Source organism: Megascapheus bottae, chromosome 37, assembly GCF_031878675.1.
Source record: "Megascapheus bottae isolate mThoBot1 chromosome 37, mThoBot2.hap1, whole genome shotgun sequence".
Classification (NCBI taxonomy): domain Eukaryota; kingdom Metazoa; phylum Chordata; class Mammalia; order Rodentia; family Geomyidae; genus Megascapheus; species Megascapheus bottae.
Genome location: NC_143545.1, coordinates 1,627,085 through 1,647,999, shown reverse-complemented (window position 1 = coordinate 1,647,999; position 20,915 = coordinate 1,627,085). Strand labels below are relative to the sequence as shown.

At 54.3% G+C, this 20,915-nt stretch overlaps 1 protein-coding gene across 1 annotated transcript in view; it reads left to right on the top strand.

The window, feature by feature from the left end:
* The window catches only part of Ano2 (anoctamin 2), a 104,988-nt gene extending 84,731 nt beyond the window's left edge, over positions 1–20,257 (top strand). Inside the window, exons 15-19 of the mRNA XM_090325178.1 lie at positions 5,591–5,743; positions 5,998–6,050; positions 8,634–8,815; positions 14,952–15,057; positions 19,692–20,257. Of these exons, the coding sequence (XP_090181304.1) occupies positions 5,591–5,743; positions 5,998–6,050; positions 8,634–8,815; positions 14,952–15,057; positions 19,692–19,940 (743 nt within the window). The 3' untranslated portion in view covers positions 19,941–20,257. The remainder of the gene's footprint in view (positions 1–5,590; positions 5,744–5,997; positions 6,051–8,633; positions 8,816–14,951; positions 15,058–19,691) is intronic.
* The last annotated feature ends 658 nt before the right edge of the window (positions 20,258–20,915 follow it).

Here is a 20,915-nt window from a genome sequence, read left to right as displayed (position 1 = left end):
TCTCGTCTCCAACGAACTGGAAAAAAGACATTTATTATTGTTATTTTTTTAAAAAGGCAGTGGAAAGGAGGTTGTGGTTCAGGTGGTAGAGCGCCAAGCTTGAGCCAAAGAAGCTCAGTGCCCAAGCCCTGCGTTCAAGACGCAGGGCTGCCATTAAAAAGGAGCAGGAAAGCGGGAGAGGCGTCTAGATTTCCAGACTGGTGAACTGTGAAGATGGCGCCCGTTCCATGACTGTAAAGATGGCGCAGATACAATCGGAGGAGGTGGGTGGGTGCCTGAGACTTGAGCTCCGAGCTGGAGACACCCACTGTGGTCCTGGGACCCCGGGGCTGTGTGGGACAGGCCTGGGATCCAAGGTGGGGCTTCCTGGGGGTTCCGGAATCCTCCCCTTCTCCACTGCCATCCTCCGACCCCCAGAAAGCTTCTCCTCCCCCCACCCCCCGGGATGCTGGAGCCTCAGGAGAGGTAAGGAGATGGGTCACTTCTGTCACTGCAAAGCTACTTCCCCGATCGGGTGGAAGTCAGACAAGTCGTGTGTGCGTGTGTGTGTGTGTGTGTGTGTGTGTGTGTGCGCGTGTGTCCTGAGGCTGGAACTCAGGGCCTGGGCGTCGTCCCCGAGCTCTTCAGCTCAAGGCTGGCGCTTGAGCCGCTGCTGCACCACCACGCCAGGGTTTTCTGGTGGTTTCCCTGGAGATGAGAGGCTCACGGGTTTTCCTCGCAGGGCTGGCTTCGAACCACGATCCTTAGGTCTCAGCTACTCATCTGAGTGGCTGGTGTGACCGGACAGGGGTGGCCTCACAGTCATGCTGACAAAAGCGGGGACCCCCTCCCCGACTGGGGCATCCTGGGAATCACGCCGTCCCACGAGCCACGCGAGCCCACCCCGGTGACTCCTTATTAAAGGGCCTTCTGGAGCTTTCCATGGGGGGGGGGGCTGCAGCAGGACCCGGGGGAAGGGGGGCTCAGCAACGCCACCACATCCTTCTCCATGGAGGGCCCAGGCAGCAGGCAGGCAGGCAGGCCCCGGGGGAGGAGGGGCAGGGAGGAAGGATGGGGAGGAGGGATGGGGAGGAGGGATGGGGAGGAGGGATGGGGAGGAGGACAGGGAGGAAGGATGGGGAGGAGGGATGGGGATGACAGAGAAGAAGCCAGCTAGCATTACTGGGTTAAAATCTGGGGGTTGTGTGGTGGGGGGCAGGGGGATGAGGGGAAGGCAGATTTCCAGCCCATCTCCAATATCAAACCCTTTTCCTATAGATTCTTCCCTGAGCACTTCAAGGGGAGTCCCCCCTGCTCAGAGGGGAGAAAGAATGCCGGCTGCCCCCCTTTCTCCCTGACAGAGCCCTTTGCAGACCCCCCCTCCCCCAGTGACCCTGGTTCTTTCCAGGCCATTCGACCTTCAAGTCGGGTTCTGGGTCACCTACCACAGCCCTGAGAGGTTTTCTACGAGGAGGGTGGAAATAATAATAATAATAATAATAATAATAATAATAATAATAGAATGTCTCTGTATACGAGGAGTCTAGATGACACAGGTAAAAACAGATTTTCTCCAGGAAGCTGGATGGCCATTTTTTTCTTTTTTCCAGATCAATCTAAACTACCCAGACCAGAAATGGCGCTGTGGCTCAAGTGGTAGAATGCAAGCATTGAGGGAAAGACGCTCAGGGACAGCGCCCAGGCCTGAGCTCAGGCCCAAGGAGAGAGTGAGAGACAGACAGACAGACAGACTCACAGAGAAACACAAAGACACACAGACTGAAGCAGAGGACGAGACAAGAAACAGAGGCAGACAGACACTTGATGTTGGGGGGAGAATGGGAAGGAAGGGCCTTTGGGGTGACCAGGGCCCCATCTTTAGAAATGGCCGCTTATCCAGCCAGCAGAGCGGCCCGCGGCCGGGGAGCGCGGCCGAGAATGGCCTGTGTCCTTCCCTTCCGCTCCTCTGGGTCTCCAGCAGGGACACTGAGCGCAGGCTGGGATGCCCTGGAATCTCTGTGCAGCCTCCTCCACCGCCGGGGAACCCACCCACCCCCCAACTCCAAGTGTGGGTACCGCCCAGGCCGGGGGAACCAGGAAGTTCTGCCCCCCCCCCCCCCCCCCGCATCCTGTTTACACCCACAGAGATGGCACTGCAGCACACTGCAGGAAAAACCCGGGGCCCCGTCCAGCATTTCTGGAAGGAGGCGGTGCCCCGTCCTCATTGCTGTGCTTCTGCAGGCCTGCTTCCCCCCCCCCATTTGTGCAAGGGGTACCCCCTCCCTCCATCCCTCCCTCCCTCCTCTTCCATCCGCCTGCAGGAGAAACAGGTGTGACATTTACTTAAATTGTTCCCTTCTTGTTAGAAGGTTCCATTAGCCCTTGAGCTAAGGGACAGCACCCAGGCCCTGAGTTCTAGTCCCAGGACCCCCCCCCACACACAGCTATAATAATTCTCACAATTGCCATGTTACCTCTGTCCAGCCTCCTTCAAAGTCTTCAGGTCTTGTTGAAGAAGAATGCCTTCAGCTCACATAGTTCCGAGGTTTTTGCCCTCTCTCTCTCTCTCTCTCTCTCTCTCTCTCTCTCTCTCTCTCTCTCTCTCTCTCTCTCTCTCTCTCCATGTTTGCATTTCACAGTTGACAAAACTAAGTTGATTCTTCTGAAAACTGGCACCCTTTAAAGCATCTTCTCAGGTGAATGGGCCTCCAGGAGAAAATAAAAAAAGGCAGGAAAAAGTCAAATAGGTCTCAAGGAATGGTGTGTGTGTGTGTGTGTGTGTGTGTGTGTGTGTGTGTGTGTGTGTGTGTGTGTGAATTCACTGAAGAATTTCCAGTTGACCATGATGATAAATCAGATTTCTGTCCCAGCCCTTTCTTTCTGTACCTTGAACCCAAAGCTCTGAGAATCACCCGTGATTTTAGTTGTCTCCAGCCTTGAGGAGAACTGTGGATATTTTTCTATAGCTCTTGGCTGCTAGGGAGAGAAACGGAGTTTTGAAGCTAGAACGTTTCTTTTCCAGGCAGGAAAAGCTTGCTTCCAGCTAGTAAATATTCCAGAATGCTTTACAGCTGGCTTTGTCCACATAGTGTTGAAAGTCAATTTATGGATTTATTTCTTTTTTCTTTCCCTAATTGGCTTGCGAGGGCTCGTCAGTGGCTGGTCAAGCAAAGCTGGCTTTGATTATGTAGCACTCTGGAAGTTTCTGGCGTTTGCTCTAAGCCAGTTTGGGATGTGGGCGAAAGCTGGTGTTGCTGTGTTTTCTGGAGGAAGAAGGTAAAAAAAAAAAAAAAGTTCCCATCTGGGCTGGGAATTTGGCCTAGTGGTTAAAGTGCTTGCCTAGCATGCATGAAGACCCGGGTTCGATTCCTCGGTACCACATACATAGAAAAAAGCCGGAAGTGGTGCTGAGGCTCAAGTGGTAGAGCTCTAGCCTTGAGAAAGTCCAAGGACAGTGCTCAGGCCCTGAGCTCAAGCCCAGGACTGGCAAAAAAAAAAAAAAAAAAAGTTCCCATCTGATTTCGCCTCTACAGCACCGGCCCTGCAGAGGGCAAGTCTGGGGGTTCCATAGAGTGGGCTATGGCTCTATTATTTTTCCCCCTCCTCAAGATTAAAACAAAAGGCCAGAGCTGCTGGCTCCCGCCTGCCATCCTAGCTGCTCAGGAGGCTGAGATCTGAGGATGGCGGTTCAAAGCCAGCCCGGGCAGGAAAATCCCTGAGGGCATGCTAGTATTTTGTCACAACAGGCCCAGGACCCAAGCTATGTGCTGTGGTCGGAGCAGGCATCTTAGCTGCCTGAGAAGCTGAGACTGGGGACTGTTCTAGGACAGCCTCTGGCATGGAAGTTCGAGACCCACCATCTTAACAGAAAAGGTAGGCCCGGCCAGGCGTGTGCAGTGTGAAGGCCAGGCCGGCCGGGGCCAAAAACAAGAAGATCCTGGGTCCGAAATAACCAGAGCCAGAAGGGTGGAAGCCTTGTGGATACAGAGCCCCGAGTTCAAAGCTTAGTAAAGGAGAGAGACAGAGACAGAGGTACAGAGACATCCACAGAAAGAGACAGAGAGAGAGTCCAAGAGATACACAGAAGCAGACAGAGGTACAGAGACAGAGAGGCAGAGAGAGAGGGGGATGGAGAGACTCAGAGAAAGAGCGAGACAGAGACAGAGGAGGGAGAGAAGGGATGGAGGGACAGAGACAGGAGAGGACACCGGCTTTGCAGGGGTGAGCTATGAGCCCTCAGTTTCCCTGCCTGGCTCCCCTATGGGGTGATTGCACAGGCTGGCTTATGACACGACTCTGAGCTCTGTTGAGCTGAGAGCTTGTTAGAATGAAGAGGACAGACAGACAGACAGACAGACAGGGGAGGATGCAACAGATTCTTCCATTTCTGACCGCAGAAAGATTTCTCCCTCCCTCCCTCCCTCCCTCTCTTCCTTCCTTGTTTCCTTCGCAAGTTTCTGACCCCCCCACCCCTGCCCTCCTTGGGGAAATCCAGTGACATCTTAATAGCCCGTGGGAGACAGCATGAGATTGCAGAGGCCACCTCAAAGATGGGGTGTGGGGGGGCGTCCCACCATCCGTCCATCCATCCATCCATCCATCCTCCAGGCCGAGTCTGGGCGCCTTCTCGCCCCTCTCTGCTGGGGTCCGGTGTCTCATGTCTTTGGTGTTCCCTCTGCGGGTCTGGTGTCGTCTGTAATCCGGCCGTCTGTCCCCTCTCCCCCCCTCCCCAGTGAGGTCTCCACCCCACCCCAGCCTTCCTCAGTCTCTTACTCTGTGTGGACTTGAGCTTTGTCTCCTCTGGTTCTCTTCTGTCTCCGGAGCCTTTACTTCTTTTTCTCCCTTGGAACTTGCCAGGAAACCAAAGCAAACCCACAACGAGCCCCCCAGGTTGCTCTCTCTCTCGGCACAAATCCTTCCTCCATCCTCCTGCAGCCCCTCTAAGGCCTCTGTCGCCGAGATACTTGGCTCAGGACCAGACAACAAGTGTGTGATGAGTGAATAAGCGTTGCATGCAAAGGCTTTGCCTCCCTGGGCTTCGACTGTCATCCTGCAGTTCTCTCTTGGTCTTCTGTGCCCAGACTGGCCTCGAACCGTGATCCTCAGGTCTCAGCGTCCTGAGGAGCTGGGAAGACAGGCGGGAGCCACCTTCCCGGCTAATTTCCCTTTTTCTTTTCAAAGTAACGTCCTGGGTTGTCAAACTGTGGCCTAAAAAGCCAAAGGCCGTGCTAGCTTTATTTACAGCTCTGGATAAATCAAGTTTTAGTGGACTGGGCCAGGCCGGGTGGTTTGTGTGTCGTCTATTTGTGTTTCCCTCTGCTTTGGTGGCGGTGACTCACTGTGACAAGACCATACAACCTACAAATTCCAAAACATTCGCCATCTGCGTCTTTACCCCAGGGCCCGTGCCAGCCCCTGAGTGGGACAAAGGAGTGACCCGGGGTCACGCCTGGTGGAGAAGAAATAGCCACCTTGGGTCCATCCATGCATCTCCCCCTGTAATCAACCCGGAGTCTGGGCAGGGAGGCCGGGGCAGGGAGGCCAGGCTGGAGCTGGAGGCTTCCTGCTCCCTCCTGCTCCCTCCCCACCTCCCTCCCTGGCTCTCTCCTAGTCATCCAGTTCGGCTTTGTCACCCTGTTCGTGGCCTCCTTCCCTCTGGCCCCCGTGTTTGCCCTGCTCAACAATGTCATCGAAGTCAGACTGGACGCCAAAAAGTTTGTCACGGAACTCAGGCGGCCGGATGCCGTGAGGACCAAAGATATCGGTATGGGGAGGGGGGCACCTTAGAGATAAGTCAGAGGGCCACCCCTCCCCCCAGCCCTGCAGCCCCCCTCCACCCTCCGGCAGAGCCCCCCTCCTCAGAATTCTTCTCACCTTTCAGGACCCCTCCCTCCACATCCCCCAAACTTCCAGACAAGGGGTCACTTGAGCCCCCCCTCACTCCCTTCCAGACACCCTTCCCCCCCCCCTCGTCACCTCTGCTAGCCCCCCTCACCCCCCTTCCCTCTGTCTCCCCAGGGATCTGGTTTGACATTCTCTCTGGCATTGGGAAGTTTTCTGTGATCATCAATGTAAGTTGGCCTGGTGGGTCAAGGGGGGGCAGCCGGGGTGCGGGGGGTTCCAGAATCTTCCAAGCAGGAGAGCCAGGCCTGTCTCTCCTCCCCCCAGCCCCCGGCTTCTCCCCACGTGGACAGTCCACGGCTGTTGAACTCCCCACACCCCCACAGTGACTTCATGTTTCCTTTTCCCTGAGAGAAACCAAGGTTAATTAACCCGTGGCGATGCACCGCCTGGGTGTCAGAGCAGGGACCTTCCCTCCCTGCCAAGAACAACCAGAGGAAAGAATTCCGCCTATCTCTCCCCATCATCTCTTTCTTCTTCTGCTCCCCCCCCTCCCAATTAAAACAATGAGCTGGAGAGGCGCCCCAGACTCTGGGCTTCCTTTAGGGGTTGTCAATACAAAGTCTTAATTATCCTCTCAGACTGGAGGCAAGCCTGGTTAATTGGGGGTGGGGGGAGATTAGGATGAAATACAGGGGAGAAAAAGCCTACCTGACTGACCCTCCACTCTCACTGCCTTGCCGGATGCCACAGGGGAGTCCTGTTGGGATCTAGCCAGCAGCCCCCTTTTGCTTTTTTTTTTTTTGGAAGGGGGGGACACTGCCTGTGTTCATAGCTTCTGAGCCCCCTTCTGATGGGGGGGGCGGAAGGAGGGGTCGGGGAGAAGTCAGCTCTTGGTATTTCCATGTAGGAAGCTGACCTTCTGCGAGGTAAAAGCCTGGTGCCTCTGTAATCCCTGCGCCCTCCCTCCAGCGGTGTCTGGTTAGAGACTCAGCCCCCCCCTTTAATCCCCCCCAGGACCCAAAGCACAGGGCATCCTAGGCCAAACCAAATAATAATGACATCAACCAAAAGGTCTAGCTGGGAACGTGGTCCAAGGGGTAGAGCGCCCGCCTGGTGTGAGTTGAGCCCCCAGTTCTGATGCAGGAACAGAGGCGGGAACCCGATTCTGAGACGTGGGCACGGGTGTAGAATGCAATCCCCTTGGGACAACCGCTTAAAGGCAATAAAATTATCACAAAAAAACCCAAACAAACCCAAGTACCATTTAAAAAAAAAAAAACCAACCAGGAAAGGAAGGAAAGAGAGGGCGAGAAGGAGGGAAGAGATGGAAACAGAGAGAGGAAGGAGGGGGGGGGAAGCCAGCGATTCAGCAAAGAAGGCCCAGCAGGTACTTGGGGATCCCAGCTTCTAGAAAACTCCTTCAGTACTCACCACTGCGGGTCTCATTCCTTCTCCACTCACACATTGAACCTCTAGAACTCAGCCGTCTCGGGGAAGCAGGAGGGGAGCTGGGGTGCAGCGCGTTCAGATGCACGCCCGGCCTGCCTTCCTAGACAGCACATGGGGTGGGCACGGTGTTTGTGGGGCCTCACTGAACCCCCCTCTCTCGGTTCCCCAAGTCAGGAAAGGATTTCTTCTACACGACCCGAACTCTCTGCTCTACCTTGGGCCACCACACTTTGCCAACCCCTAAAATGCCATTTGTATCGCAACAAGCAAATATATATATTTTTGGCCATTCAGTCTTGGGATTTGAACTCAGGGCCTGGGCGCTGTCCCTGAGCCTCTTTTGCTCAAGGCTAGCCCTCTACCACTTGAGCCACTTCTGGCCTTTTCTGGGTATGTGGTACTGAAGAATGGAACCCAGGGCTTCATGCCCTGAGTTTAAGCCCCAGTAATGGCAAAACTGAACAAGAAGAAGGAGGAGGAGCAGGAGGAGGAGGAAGAGGAGGAGGGAGAGGAGGAGGGGGAGGGGGAGGAGGAGGAGGAGGAGGAGAAGAAGAAGAGGAGGAGCAGGTTTCCATGCAGTCAGATAGGCAGACACTTCCCCCGCCCCCCCCCCCCCCCCCCCGTCAGTCTCCCATCTTGTAGATTTACTTATGGAAATCGAAGATGGAAGAGCCAGGCCAGGGAGTTGCCTGGCTTTCATCCCAGCAACTCATATATTTTTTCCGAGAGGCGGTACTGAGCTAGATGGGTGGGTTGATAGATGCATCCACCCATCCACTCACCTGTCCATCCATCCACCCATCCACCCATCCATCCACTCATTCACCCACCTGTCCATATACTTATCCATCCATCTGCTCACCCACCCATCCATCCACTCATCCACCCACTCATCCATCTTCCATCCATCTATCCATCCAGCCACCCATCTATCCATCCACCCATCCATCCATTCACTCATCCACCCACCCATCCATCTTCCATCCACCCATCCATCCAGCCACCCATCTATCCATCCACCCATCCATCCATTCACCCATCTGTCCATCCACCTATCCATCCATCTGCTCATCCATCATCTGTCTATACTGAGGTTTGAACTCAGGCCCCTCGAGCCACTTCCTCTGGCCTTTTGGCTTTCGGTATTCTCCTGAGAAAATCTTGCACATTTCTGTGTCCCCCTGCATCCCCTCTTGTCCGCCCTCCTCCCTCCTTCCCTGATGGCTGGGATGGCAGATGGGAAGCATGCCCAGCTTGTTTTCCAGGTGGGATCCAGCTGACGTTTTGGCTCCGCCTGGAAAACCACCCTCGTCTGGGTCTCCACCTCACTGTTTCCTCGTGTCTGTGTCCTGCGCCCCCAGGCTTTCGTCATCGCCGTCACCTCTGACTTCATTCCCCGCCTGGTGTTCCAGTACTCCTACAGCCACAACGGGACCCTGCACGGCTTCATCAACCACACCCTCTCCTTTTTCAACGTCAGCCAGCTGAAGGAGGGGACCCAGCCGGAAAACTCCCAGTTTGACCAGGAGGTTCAGTTCTGCAGGTAAAGTAGCCTGGGGAAGGAGGGGGGCACTGGAATGGTCGTGTCCCTCTCTTTCCACCTGCCCCTTGCCTCTCCTCAGCTGCCATCGTAAACCCACCCAGGTGGGATAGGTAAAATAAGTCAGGCTGGTGTACTGTGGGGACAGCCTATTCTAGTGGATAAGGGTGGCTATGGAGAGAGGGATGGATGATGGATGGATTGATAGATGGGTGGTTGAGTGGATAGATGGATGGATGAATGGATGGATGGATGGATGGATGATGGATGGATTGATAGATGGGTGGTTGAGTGGATGGATGGATGGATGGATGAATGGATGGATGGATGGATGGATGATGGATGGATTGATTGATACATGGGTGGTTGAGTGGATGGATGGATGGATGAATGGATGGATAGATGGATGGATGGATGAATACATGGGTGGTTGAATGGATGGATGAGTGAATGGATGGATGGAGTGGATGGATGGAGTGGATGGATGGATGGATGGATGGATGGGTAGATGGGTGGTTGAGTGGATGGATGGATGATGGATGGATGGATGGATGGATAGATGGGTAGATGGGTGGTTGAGTGGATGGATGGGTGGATGATGGATGAATGGATAGATGGGTGGTTGAGTGGATGGATGGATGGATGGATGATGGATGGATGGATAGATGGGTAGATGGGTGGTTGAGTGGATGGATGGATGGATGGATGGATGGATGGATGATGGCTGGCTGGCTGGCTGGGATATGGATTGGTTGAGAGTGACTGAGGGACTGACAGCCAGTGTGTATAACTGTTCTCGTGATGGGAAAATGAAGTCTGTCCCGGTTTTCTGGCCAAGTATTGTTGGGAATGCATTGACCTATTTTCTCCTTGGCTTTCTCTGCCCTCTGGAGACACAGCCACGTCCACTGGAACCAGAGCCTTGAACTCTGACCAGGACCAGGACAGAATTATCTCAGAAACAACAGGGGAGGCTAGAGGCCGACTTCCTGGCCGGCCACCTGAGGTCTGCACAGGTTGCAAAGTTCCAGGCATTGTATGCAACTGTGTGACAGGGCCCAGGCCCGCCATGTCGTGGGGATTGGACGGTGGCTAAGCTGACTGGGCTGGGAGGAATCAAAGGGCTCTCCCGCTAGCGCCTGCCCGCACTCCAGCTCTTTGGAAGTGTTGATAACCCAGACGCGAATATTCCGGTGGTTCCTGCCAGATTTCCTCGTTTATTCTTTCTGCTGGGGCCTAAGTAGCTCCATATCTCAAGGCCCTGTGGAAAAGTCTTTGAGGAGATGACTCTCCCTTGCCTCTGCTCCACCCATCCAACTTAAACAGGTGGTGGGGATCCCAAATATTTGTTTATGTATGTATGTATTTATTTTTCACCAGGGATCAGCTTGGTTCTCATTAAAGTCCCTAATTGCCCGCACTGTTTTCTTTTGATAACAACCAGTTTCGGCAGGGAGTTTTGAAGTGTCTCAGCTGGCACAAAACTGTCGTGGGGCATCATATTCGGCCTTAACGCGGCATTCGATTCCCCAGTATGTGGGGCTGGGGGTGGGGGTGGGGAGGAAGAGGGGAGGGTAATTTGAAAGTCTTTCTCCCGTACACCCCTGTTTTGGCATCTGCTGATCCTCCATTTCCAGTGGGAAAGTTGTGGTCTTGGTGGCTGGTGACCACAGCCCTGGCCTGTGCTACTTTCTGTGGCTTCCTTCTCATGCTCTGTTAAGTTCTGTGTGTTGATGGGTTCGTGGCAGGTTGGAGAGGGTGGCAGACAATGCGAGGCCGGGGTGGGGGGTTCATCTCACCCATCTTTCTACCTCCATCTGTGAGAGTTAGGGCGGGGAATTGAGGGTGACCAGTGAGTTCTCTGCATAAAGGACAAATGGAATGGCCCTGTGGTATGTGAATGCCCATGGCGGGGGAATATGGGTAGCTGGGAGCAGGTGGCTCACACCTGTCCTCCCAGCTACTCAGGAGGCTGAGATCTGAGGATCAAGGTTCAAAGCCAGCCCGGGTCCGGAAAGACCATGAGACTCTGACCTCCCACCAACCACCAGGAAACCAGACGTGGAGCTGTGGCTCAAAGTGGTAAAGCACCAGCCTTGAGCTGAAGAGCTCAGGCCCTGAGTTCAAGGCCCGGGACTGACAAAAAACAAAAACTGCTAAGCAGTCTGGGTGAATGGCTCCCATTCTGTCTTGCCTCCACCTTTACCTCTGCCCAATTTGCAGTGCTCCTCCCCCTGGGACCGAGGGCTTCCACCAGGCTACCCAAGCCTTGCAAGATCGGTGCCATGTACCTCTCCATGGGTCCCAAGAGAAGATCCCCACCCAATGTCATGAGATTTTTTTTTCTGGGAGGGTTTGGTACTCAAGGCCCAAGAAACCCTCCTGGGAAACCAGAGGGTCTGGAGAAGGCTGTCCTAGAACCATGATTGTTTTAACAGAGGAAGCGTAGTTCACAGAGTCACTGCCTGGGAGGAGAGAGAGAACAGTGTGGAAAAAAATAAAACAGCACAGAGTAGAGGGGAGTAGAATAGAATAGAATGGAAACAATAGAACAGGATAGAATGGAATGGAAAAAGGAGAGAGCAAGATAGAATAGAATAGAATAGAATAGAATGGAATGGAAAAGAAGAGAATAGCATACACTAGAAATAGAATAACTATGCATTGTGCACAGCAGGGGAGAAACGTGCTGTGTCACGAAAGAATACATGCTTCATTCCCCAGATCCAAACTCTGAGAATTTCTTTTTGTCAGGAACAACTTTATAACACGTCACAAGTGGAAAAATTGAAAAAAAAATCCATACTCCCCCCAAACAACCCTAGACGCTAGACAACACAAGAGCCATGGCATGCTAGTTTAAGCCTCTGTGGAAGAAGAAGAGAGCTTGGGTATCAGGAGAGGAAGCCATGCCAGGAGAAGGGCGTGAGTCAGCTTTCCATTGCCCCTACCAAGCTCTGAGATAAACGGATTAACACCGATAAACACCAGGGAAGAGAAAAGGTTTACTTTGGCGTGCACGGGGGAGGTTGAGTCTGTTCTTTTGGGTTCTGTTTTATGGATGTGTGGTAGAAAGAAAAAAAAAGAATCTCCTTCCATCCTTGTCCAGGAAAAAAGAGAGAGAAAGACAGAGAGAGACAGAGAGAGGGAGAGAACTTAAAGACCTCTTATTAAAGACCACCACTTCCGACGAGAGGAGGCACATGGCACGGGGGGAGGTGAGAAGGGCATTGAAGATCCAGACGATGCCCAAGATGCAGAACGGAAGTAGAGGAAGTGGCAGTTGCCCTGCTCGCCCCAAAGCCTGGTCTGTCCTCCATTCCAAACCCCCGTCCCAGAAACCGCACACATGCCACGGTGGCTACTACTATTTCTCAGTCCAATTATCTTCCTCGCTTAATGAGTGTTTTCAGGTTCCTTGATAAACCTTTGATAAGCCTGACTTCTGAAAGAGGACATTTAAAAAAAAAAGCAAGTTATGAAATCCGAACCACCATTGGTGTATAAACAGCCAATTAATTATTTACTTGGTGGAGTGGCAGCTTACGGTATCTGTGTGCTTCAGATGATGAGTCACACATCATTAGTAGATTGCAAAATGGCATCAACAAAACTGTGGGTGGAGAGCTAGAGCTGGAACGGCTAGAATGGAGTAGCATGGGAGAGCAGGATGGAATGGAAATCGAATGGAATATATATATTATATTTGTATATTATATATTATATGTATTTTTTTTCTTTTACTGTAGACCCTAGTTTGTTTTTCAAGGCTAGCTTTAGAAAGAGGAACTAGAACACAATTCACCGAGTCCCCATTCCCTGGAGACACAATTCACACAACCCATCTCTTGTTGTTTTGCGGTGTCCTTTTTTCTTTTTCTCTTCAGTAACCTCTCCAGAGGCCACCTTTCGCCTCTGTGTGTGGAGGTATTTTCAAATAGAACTTTCTGGAAAGCTCTCTGTACTCCCCTCTCTCCTCCCCTTCCCCCCCAGCCCCCTCAGATCTCCACTCCTGGTGGAGTGAAAACGTGGGGGTTTTTTGGGGGGGCTCTCGGGGAGTGGGGGTGGGGGGGATCCAGGGACATCTCTCCAGGAGCTGTGGTAAGTTAGCAGCGGGGACGGAAACAGAATTCGATTTTTTATGGATTCTTTGCAGCCTGGAGAGAGGGGGAGGCAGGTGGCAGCTGTTCTTTAGGAGACGCGGCCAGCCAGAGTGGAGAAATAGCGATTTCAATGGCCCCTTGATCAGGGGTGGGGTGGCGGCACCCCTCTTCTGAGGGTTTTGCAGGGTGTAGGGCCTTCAGTCACGTGGGTATGGAAGGAAGCTAGGTGAGTTGGAGAGATCTGTTTTGTTCTGGGGGTCCCCCTGTCTCCCCTCCTGACCCCCCATCTCCTCTGGCCTGGCCGTGGTGTGTCCCCAGACACAGGCGGACACAGAGGTTCTCCTGCGGCTGGCCTGGCCTGCGGTTCCCGGGGGCTTTGGGGACAGCTGTGTTCAGCTGCTGGGCCAGGAGCAGGCTTAGCTCTTCTGGCGGGCGGCCAAGCCCTCCGTGGAGAGTGGAGAGTGGAGGCCATCCTTCCCTCGTCCCTCCCTGCGCCCAGTCTTCTGTGCTTTCTTTTGTCTTTTGGTGAGCATCTCTTCTCTCTTCTCCCCCCCTTCTCTCTCTCCATTGACAGTTGGGGGGGAGACAGATCGTATGGAGCGGCTGTTTCGTCCAGGGTAGGGGGAAAGGGGCTAGAGAGACCCCCATTTATTGATTTACTTTTATTTTGTTTATTGCCAGTCCTGGGCTTGAACTCAGGGCCCGAGCACTGTCCTTGGGCTTTCTCAAGGCTGGCGCTCTACCACTTGAGCCACAGCTCCACCTCTGGCGTTTTCCCTGTATGTGGTACCGAGGAACGGACGAGGCAAGCCCTCTACCATGGCCACACTCCCAGCCGGAGAGCAGCTGGGGGAAAAGTCCTCCAGCACGCCTGGTTTCACCAGACTAGAAGCCAGAACCTGCCTCCCTCTTCTACTGCCAGCCATGAGACCCTACGTGGAGCACTGGAATCAGAGTCCTGCTCTCGTTTGGGTGTTGTGCTTGGTTACCGTGAATCAGTGATTAAAAAAAAAATCCAGGCACACCCCACCCCCCCTTTGCCTGGGAGCTGACACGCACGGTCCAATGTCTTCCCCAGCCCCAACTTGTGTGGGGACCCCCCTGACCCCCCACCATCCTGAACACTCATACCCCCACCCTCCCTCCAGCCCAGAACTTCACTTTCTCCCATCAAGTTTACCCGCCAGGCACCAGGCAAGGGTCCCCCCCCCCCCACGCCACCATCCTCTCTGGGTTTGAGACAGAGGCGTGGGGTTCACGTAGCGTGAATCACATCGACCGCTGACCACCGGTGACCAGCGTTACAAGGCCTCCCCTGAGAAAGCCCAGCTGTCCTTTGGGGTTCAGCGCTGTGGTGGGGAAGCAAGAGGATCCCCACCCTGTCCTGCCTCCTGCGGGCAGCCACAATCCAAGAACAGCTGGTTCGGGGTGCAGGGGGGGGCCTGCTGGGGTCCGCTCCCCACAGAGCCCACGGACTCATGCAGAGCGTGCTGTGAAGCTTTGGGGGGTCTCCCCTCTCCTGGCCTGCTCAGCATTGTCCCCCACCAGCCCCCCCACCATCCCAGCCGCCCCAGCCGCTCAGAGTCTCCAGGCTAGCGGGCCCACGATGGTCCCAGGAGTTTGAGTCCTCTCGTGGGCTCTTCTGAGAATTCAAAGGACTAGAAGCTTTTTGGAGAGAGAAAGAGACAGACAGACAGACAGATGGAGGCAAAGGCAGAGGCAGAGAAACAGAGATAGACACGGACAGACACAGAGACAGAGAAACAGGCACAGATGAAGAGACAGCGACACAGAGACAGACAGAAGCAGACACAGACAGTGACACACAGACACACAGACAGACACAGACAGACAGACACCCAGGGTTTGTGGGTTGGGCTGCTGTCATTCCCTGAATGTTCGTTTCTGTCTTGTGTTTCCAGAGTTGTTAAAGTCCAGGGCTTCCCGGGTGTCCTGGGCCTGGGGTTCTCCCCAGGAGGGGAGAGAGACGCTTCCCCTGCACTGCCCTCGCCATCGTAACGCCCCTCCTCCCGCAGGTTCAAGGACTACCGAGAGCCACCCTGGGCGCCCAACCCCTACGAGTTTTCCAAGCAGTACTGGGCGGTGCTGTCTGCACGTCTGGCGTTTGTCATCATCTTCCAGGTGAGCGGGGCCGAGAAAGGGCAGCTGACCACGGCTGGCCTCGTGTCCCTTACCTGGGCCCCACGTCCAGGCTGGCAGGCAGATGCCACTGTTTCCCTGTCTCTGGCTTCATCTCTGTCTCTCTCCGTGCCAGCCCTGGGCTTGAACTCAGAGCCCCTGGTTGTGTGTTGGAGGGGGGGGGGCAGAACTCGGGGCGAGGCCCCAGGGGGCGGGGGGAGAGGCATGAGAGACAAGGAGACTGCAGTCAGCATCCTCTCCCCTGGGGTGATAAGGAGGGGAACTTCCAGGAGGAGGGTGGGGGGGCTCCTTTTAATGGATGACCTTGACAGAAAGAGGACAAAACCCAGAGTAAGGTTTCCAGACAGATGTGGGGTAGATGGTCTCGCGGAGATTGCTTCCCATTGAAACCTCAGATGAAGACAGGAAGGCGGGGTGGGGGCCCCCCCGGAATCAAGAGTGTCCCCCCTTGATCTCCAGTGCCCATCTCAACCCCGCAGCCACAAAGGAAGGGGACAAAGAGAAGAGAAGAGGTGTCAGGGCCCCTCCTCTCGCTCTCCCGCTCCTCTGGGTCTTTCCCAGGGAGACATCTGCTAAGGAGACCCTCAAATGAATAGCCCAGCCCGGGCCCCGATCCCTATCTCACAGCTCCAGTTGCATAAGCTGAGATCCCCAAGCTTTGCCCCCAGCCCCCCCTCATTCCACTGCTTCCAGTTTTCCAACAGGGCCAACTCCTCCTCCCCTCCCCGTCTCAACCCTGCACACAAGCCCCGATCCTTTCTTCTTTGGGGCTCCCCCTGGCTTTTGTCCTCCCTGAAGGCCTCTCTCTGGAGAGTTCTAAGATGTCCAGCCCCCCCCCTCCCGGCCCCTCACCCCAGGACCCCAGCCCAGAAAACAGAGGAGCCTGTATCAGGCTAAGCTTTCACCTAAACACCACGTGATTCTTCCTCCGTGGAGATGGGGCGACGATTACACGTGAAATCCAGTACCCAGACATTTCCCCACCCGGACCCCCCCAGCTCCCCCTCCACCTGCCCCCTCCCATCCGTCCCCTGTCACTCACAGACTCCAGCTTCCCATCCCCCCCCACCAAGTGCTGCTCTCTGGGGCCTTCCCTGTGGTTTGTGGGTTCAGCATAAACAAGACCTTGGGGGACCTTTGGGGACAGCAGAGGCAGGGAAAGGCTCCTTTCTGGTGGCTGCTCTGAAGTAGGGAGGCCTAGGGGGTCAAGAAAAGAGGACTGGGCATGGAAGGGCATGGAGAGGGGGTACCCCAGAGCCCCCCATGTCTACTGGGATAAAAATAATAGTTAACACTATTATCGTTCCCCTTCTTTTATTGGGTTGAAGTGAAATAAAAGACATTAAGGCAATGGGTGGCATCATAGCAGAAATTGAGAGCGAGAGAGAGGAGAGAGAGAGGGGAAAGAAGGAGGGAGGGAGGAGGGGAGGGAGCGAACGGGGGCTCTCCAATAGCATAGCACATCCTGCTATCTCTTCTTTCACTTTAGGTGAAGGGAGATTCTTTTTTTTTTTTTTTTTTTTTTTTCTTTTTTTGCCAGTCCTGGGCTTGAGCTCAGGGCCTGAGCACTGTCCTTGGACTTTCTCAAGGCTGGAGCTCTACCACTTGAGCCTCAGCACCACTTCCGGCTTTTTCTATGTAGGTGGTACGGAGGAATTGAACCCGGGTCTCCGTGCATGCTAGGCAAGCACTTTAACCACTAGGCCAAACTCCCAGCCCTTGACCTCCATCAGCAGGAAGCCGCCATTTATGGGACGGAAGCGGGGGCTGGGGTGGCTGTGTCCCGGGGTGGAGGTGGCTGGGGTGGTGACCGTCATAGAGGTGGACTTACGGTGGACGCGGTCACCCCGCTCCTCACCCGGCGACCACACGCCCAGCACCCCAGACAGTCCTTCTGAATCGGCCAGCCAAGTGGCCGTCTAGGCCCTGGCGGAGGCTTCACTCACCCTGGCCCCTTCTCCCTCCCTCTGTCCTCCCTCCTGCCCTCCCTCCCTCCTTCCCTCACTGTCTCCCCGTCTCTGTCTGTCTCCCTATCTGTCTCCCTGTCTCTATCTCTGTCTCCCTGTCTCTGTCTATCTCTGTCTCTATGTCTGTCTGTCTGTCTTTCTCTGTCTCTTTCTCTGTCTCTGTCTGTCTTTGTCTATCTCTCTGTCTGTCTCCCTGTCTCTGTCTCTCTATCTCTGTCTCTATGTCTGTCTGTCTGTCTGTCTATCTTTCTCTCTGTCTCTTTCTCTGTCTCTGTCTGTCTGTCTCTGTCTCCCTGCCTGTCTCCCTCTGTCTCCTTGTCTCTTTGTCTCTGTCTGTCTCTGTCTCTGTCTCTCTCGGTCTCCCTGTCTGTCTGTCTATCTCTGTCTTTCCCTATCTCTCTATCTCTGTCTCTCTGTCTGTCTCTGTGTCTCTCTGTCTCTGTGTCTCTGTGTCTCTCTGTCTGTCTGTCTCTCTGTCTCTGTCTGTGTCTCTGTCTCTGTGTCTCTGTCTCTCTGTGTCTCTGTCTCTGTGTCTCTGTCTCTCTGTCTGTCTCTGTGTCTCTGTGTCTCTGTCTCTCTGTCTCTGTGTCTCTGTGTGTCTGTGTCTCTGTCTGTCTGTCTCTGTGTCTCTCTGTCTCTGTGCCTCTCTGTCTCTGTGTGTCTCTGTGTCTCTCTGTCTCTGTCTCTCTGTCTCTGTCTCTCTGTGTGTCTCTGTGTCTCTGTGTCTGTGTGTCTCTGTTTCTGTGTCTGTGTGTCTCTGTCTCTGTGTGTCTCTGTCTCTGTGTGTCTCTGTCTCTGTGTGTCTGTGTGTCTCTGTGTGTCTGTGTGTCTGTGTGTCTGTGTGTCTCTGTCTCTGTGTGTCTGTGTGTCTCTGTGTCTGTGTCTCTGTCTCTGTGTGTCTCTGTCTCTGTGTGTCTCTGTGTCTGTGTGTCTCTGTGTCTGTGTCTCTGTCTCTGTGTGTCTGTGTGTCTCTGTCTCTGTGTGTCTCTGTGTCTGTGTGTCTCTGTGTCTGTGTCTCTGTCTCTGTGTGTCTGTGTGTCTGTGTGTCTGTGTGTCTGTGTGTCTGTCTTTGTGTGTCTGTGTGTCTCTGTGTGTCTGTGTGTCTCTGTCTTTGTGTGTCTGTGTGTCTCTGTGTGTCTGTGTGTCTCTGTCTCTGTGTGTCTGTGTGTCTCTGTGTCTGTGTCTCTGTCTCTGTGTGTCTGTGTGTCTCTGTCTCTGTGTGTCTCTGTGTCTGTGTGTCTCTGTGTCTGTGTCTCTGTCTCTGTGTGTCTGTGTGTCTGTGTGTCTGTGTGTCTGTGTGTCTGTCTTTGTGTGTCTGTGTGTCTCTGTGTGTCTGTGTGTCTCTGTCTTTGTGTGTCTGTGTGTCTCTGTGTCTGTGTCTCTGTCTCTGTGTGTCTGTGTCTCTGTCTGTCTGTCTCTGTGTCTCTCTGTCTCTGTGCCTCTCTGTCTCTGTGTGTCTCTGTGTCTCTCTGTCTCTGTCTCTCTGTCTCTGTCTCTCTGTGTGTCTCTGTCTCTGTGTCTCTGTGTGTCTCTGTGTCTCTGTGTCTGTGTGTCTCTGTCTCTGTGTGTCTCTGTCTCTGTGTGTCTGTGTGTCTCTGTGTGTCTGTGTGTCTGTGTGTCTGTGTGTCTCTGTCTCTGTGTGTCTGTGTGTCTCTGTGTCTGTGTCTCTGTCTCTGTGTGTCTGTGTGTCTCTGTCTCTGTGTGTCTCTGTGTCTGTGTGTCTCTGTGTCTGTGTCTCTGTCTCTGTGTGTCTGTGTGTCTCTGTCTCTGTGTGTCTCTGTGTCTGTGTGTCTCTGTGTCTGTGTCTCTGTCTCTGTGTGTCTGTGTGTCTGTGTGTCTGTGTGTCTGTGTGTCTGTCTTTGTGTGTCTGTGTGTCTCTGTGTGTCTGTGTGTCTCTGTCTTTGTGTGTCTGTGTGTCTCTGTGTGTCTGTGTGTCTCTGTCTCTGTGTGTCTGTGTGTCTCTGTGTCTGTGTCTCTGTCTCTGTGTGTCTGTGTGTCTCTGTCTCTGTGTGTCTCTGTGTCTGTGTGTCTCTGTGTCTGTGTCTCTGTCTCTGTGTGTCTGTGTGTCTCTGTCTCTGTGTGTCTCTGTGTCTGTGTGTCTCTGTGTCTGTGTCTCTGTCTCTGTGTGTCTGTGTGTCTGTGTGTCTGTGTGTCTGTGTGTCTGTCTTTGTGTGTCTGTGTGTCTCTGTGTGTCTGTGTCTCTGTCTCTGTGTGTCTGTGTGTCTCTGTCTCTGTGTGTCTCTGTGTCTGTGTGTCTCTGTGTCTGTGTCTCTGTCTCTGTGTGTCTGTGTGTCTGTGTGTCTGTGTGTCTGTGTGTCTGTCTTTGTGTGTCTGTGTGTCTCTGTGTGTCTGTGTGTCTCTGTCTTTGTGTGTCTGTGTGTCTCTGTGTGTCTGTGTGTCTCTGTCTCTGTGTCTCTCTGTCTCTGTGTCTCTGTGTCTGTGTCTCTGTGTGTCTGTGTGTCTCTGTGTCTGTGTGTCTCTGTGTCTGTGTCTCTGTCTCTGTGTGTCTGTGTGTCTGTGTGTCTGTGTGTCTGTGTGTCTGTCTTTGTGTGTCTGTGTGTCTCTGTGTGTCTGTGTGTCTGTGTGTCTCTGTCTCTGTGTCTCTGTGTGTCTCTGTCTCCCCGCCCCCTTCTCTCTGTCGCCCTGCAGAACCTGGTGATGCTCCTGAGCGTCCTGGTGGACTGGATCATCCCCGATGTCCCCGCGGACATCAGCGAGCAGGTGAAGAAGGAGAAGGCTCTGCTGGTGGACTTCTTCCTCAGGGAGGAGCACGAGAAGGAGCGGGCGGGGGAGGGGGCCGCGGGCGGGGCCCGGAGGAGCCGGGGCGCTGCGCCGTCGGCCGGCAGCCAGCCCGGGAGCCCCGCTCCCTCCTCGGGGTCCCAGCACACGAACGTGTGACGAGAGAGGCACAGAGGTCTCCACGCTGCTTCCCAGAAACGCCACGCTAGGGATTTTTCCCTTAGGTCCCCTTTGAATCTAGATCCTCCGTGGGGCTCCCCACTAGAGGTGGGGGGGCGGTCCCCACCCCAGAGTTCCTGGGGTCCCCTCCTGATCACTTAGCCGCCATTTCAGCAGTCAGAGTCTTCCTGCTGTGCCCCCCGAAGAACTGAGTCCTGGGGGGCCCTGGGGGGGAGCAGGGTAAGTGACCGACTGACCGGGATAATGGTGGCAGCGGGGACCACGACACAGGGACGCCAGCTCAGGTCTCAACTAAGAAATAAACGGAAGCCTCCTTTGTAAAGCTCGGCTCGGCTCTCTTGGCTGCTTTGCGCTGTCCATCCTAGTCCGTCTTCCTCCCCCCTCCCTCCCTCCCTCCCTCCCTCCCTTTTCCTATTTCCTCCCCCCCTCCACTCCCCCTCCTGTGCTATCATGCCATCTAGTCTCTGGCTATGTTTTCCTTCACTCCAGGCGTTTCCTCGCTGGTCCAGTGAGGTGAGCGTGGACTGGGTCACATCCCGTGGACCAGAGACTGGCCAGGAGGGTGAAAGGCCAGTGCCCGGCCAGGGGAAGCTGGACAGGGCGGGGGACTCCGTGTCTCCTGTCCCTGCTGGGAGAACCCAGTCGGCTGTAAACGTCTGTGGTGGCCCAGAATGCCTCGCCTCCCCGGTCAGATCCCAGCCTCTTGAGATCTGAGATCTGAGGATGGAGGTTCAAAGCCAAACCAGGAGTGTGGCCTCGTGGTAGAGTGCTTGCCTAGCGTGCACAAAGCCCTGGATTCGATTCCCAAACACCACATACACAGAAAAGGCTGGAAGCGGAGCTGTGGCTCAAATGGTAGAGCTCTAGCCTTGAGAAAACCCAAGGACAGTGCCCAGGCTTCAGGACTGGCCAAAAAAAAAAAAAAAAAAAAGGAATTCCTAGAACTATAAAGGG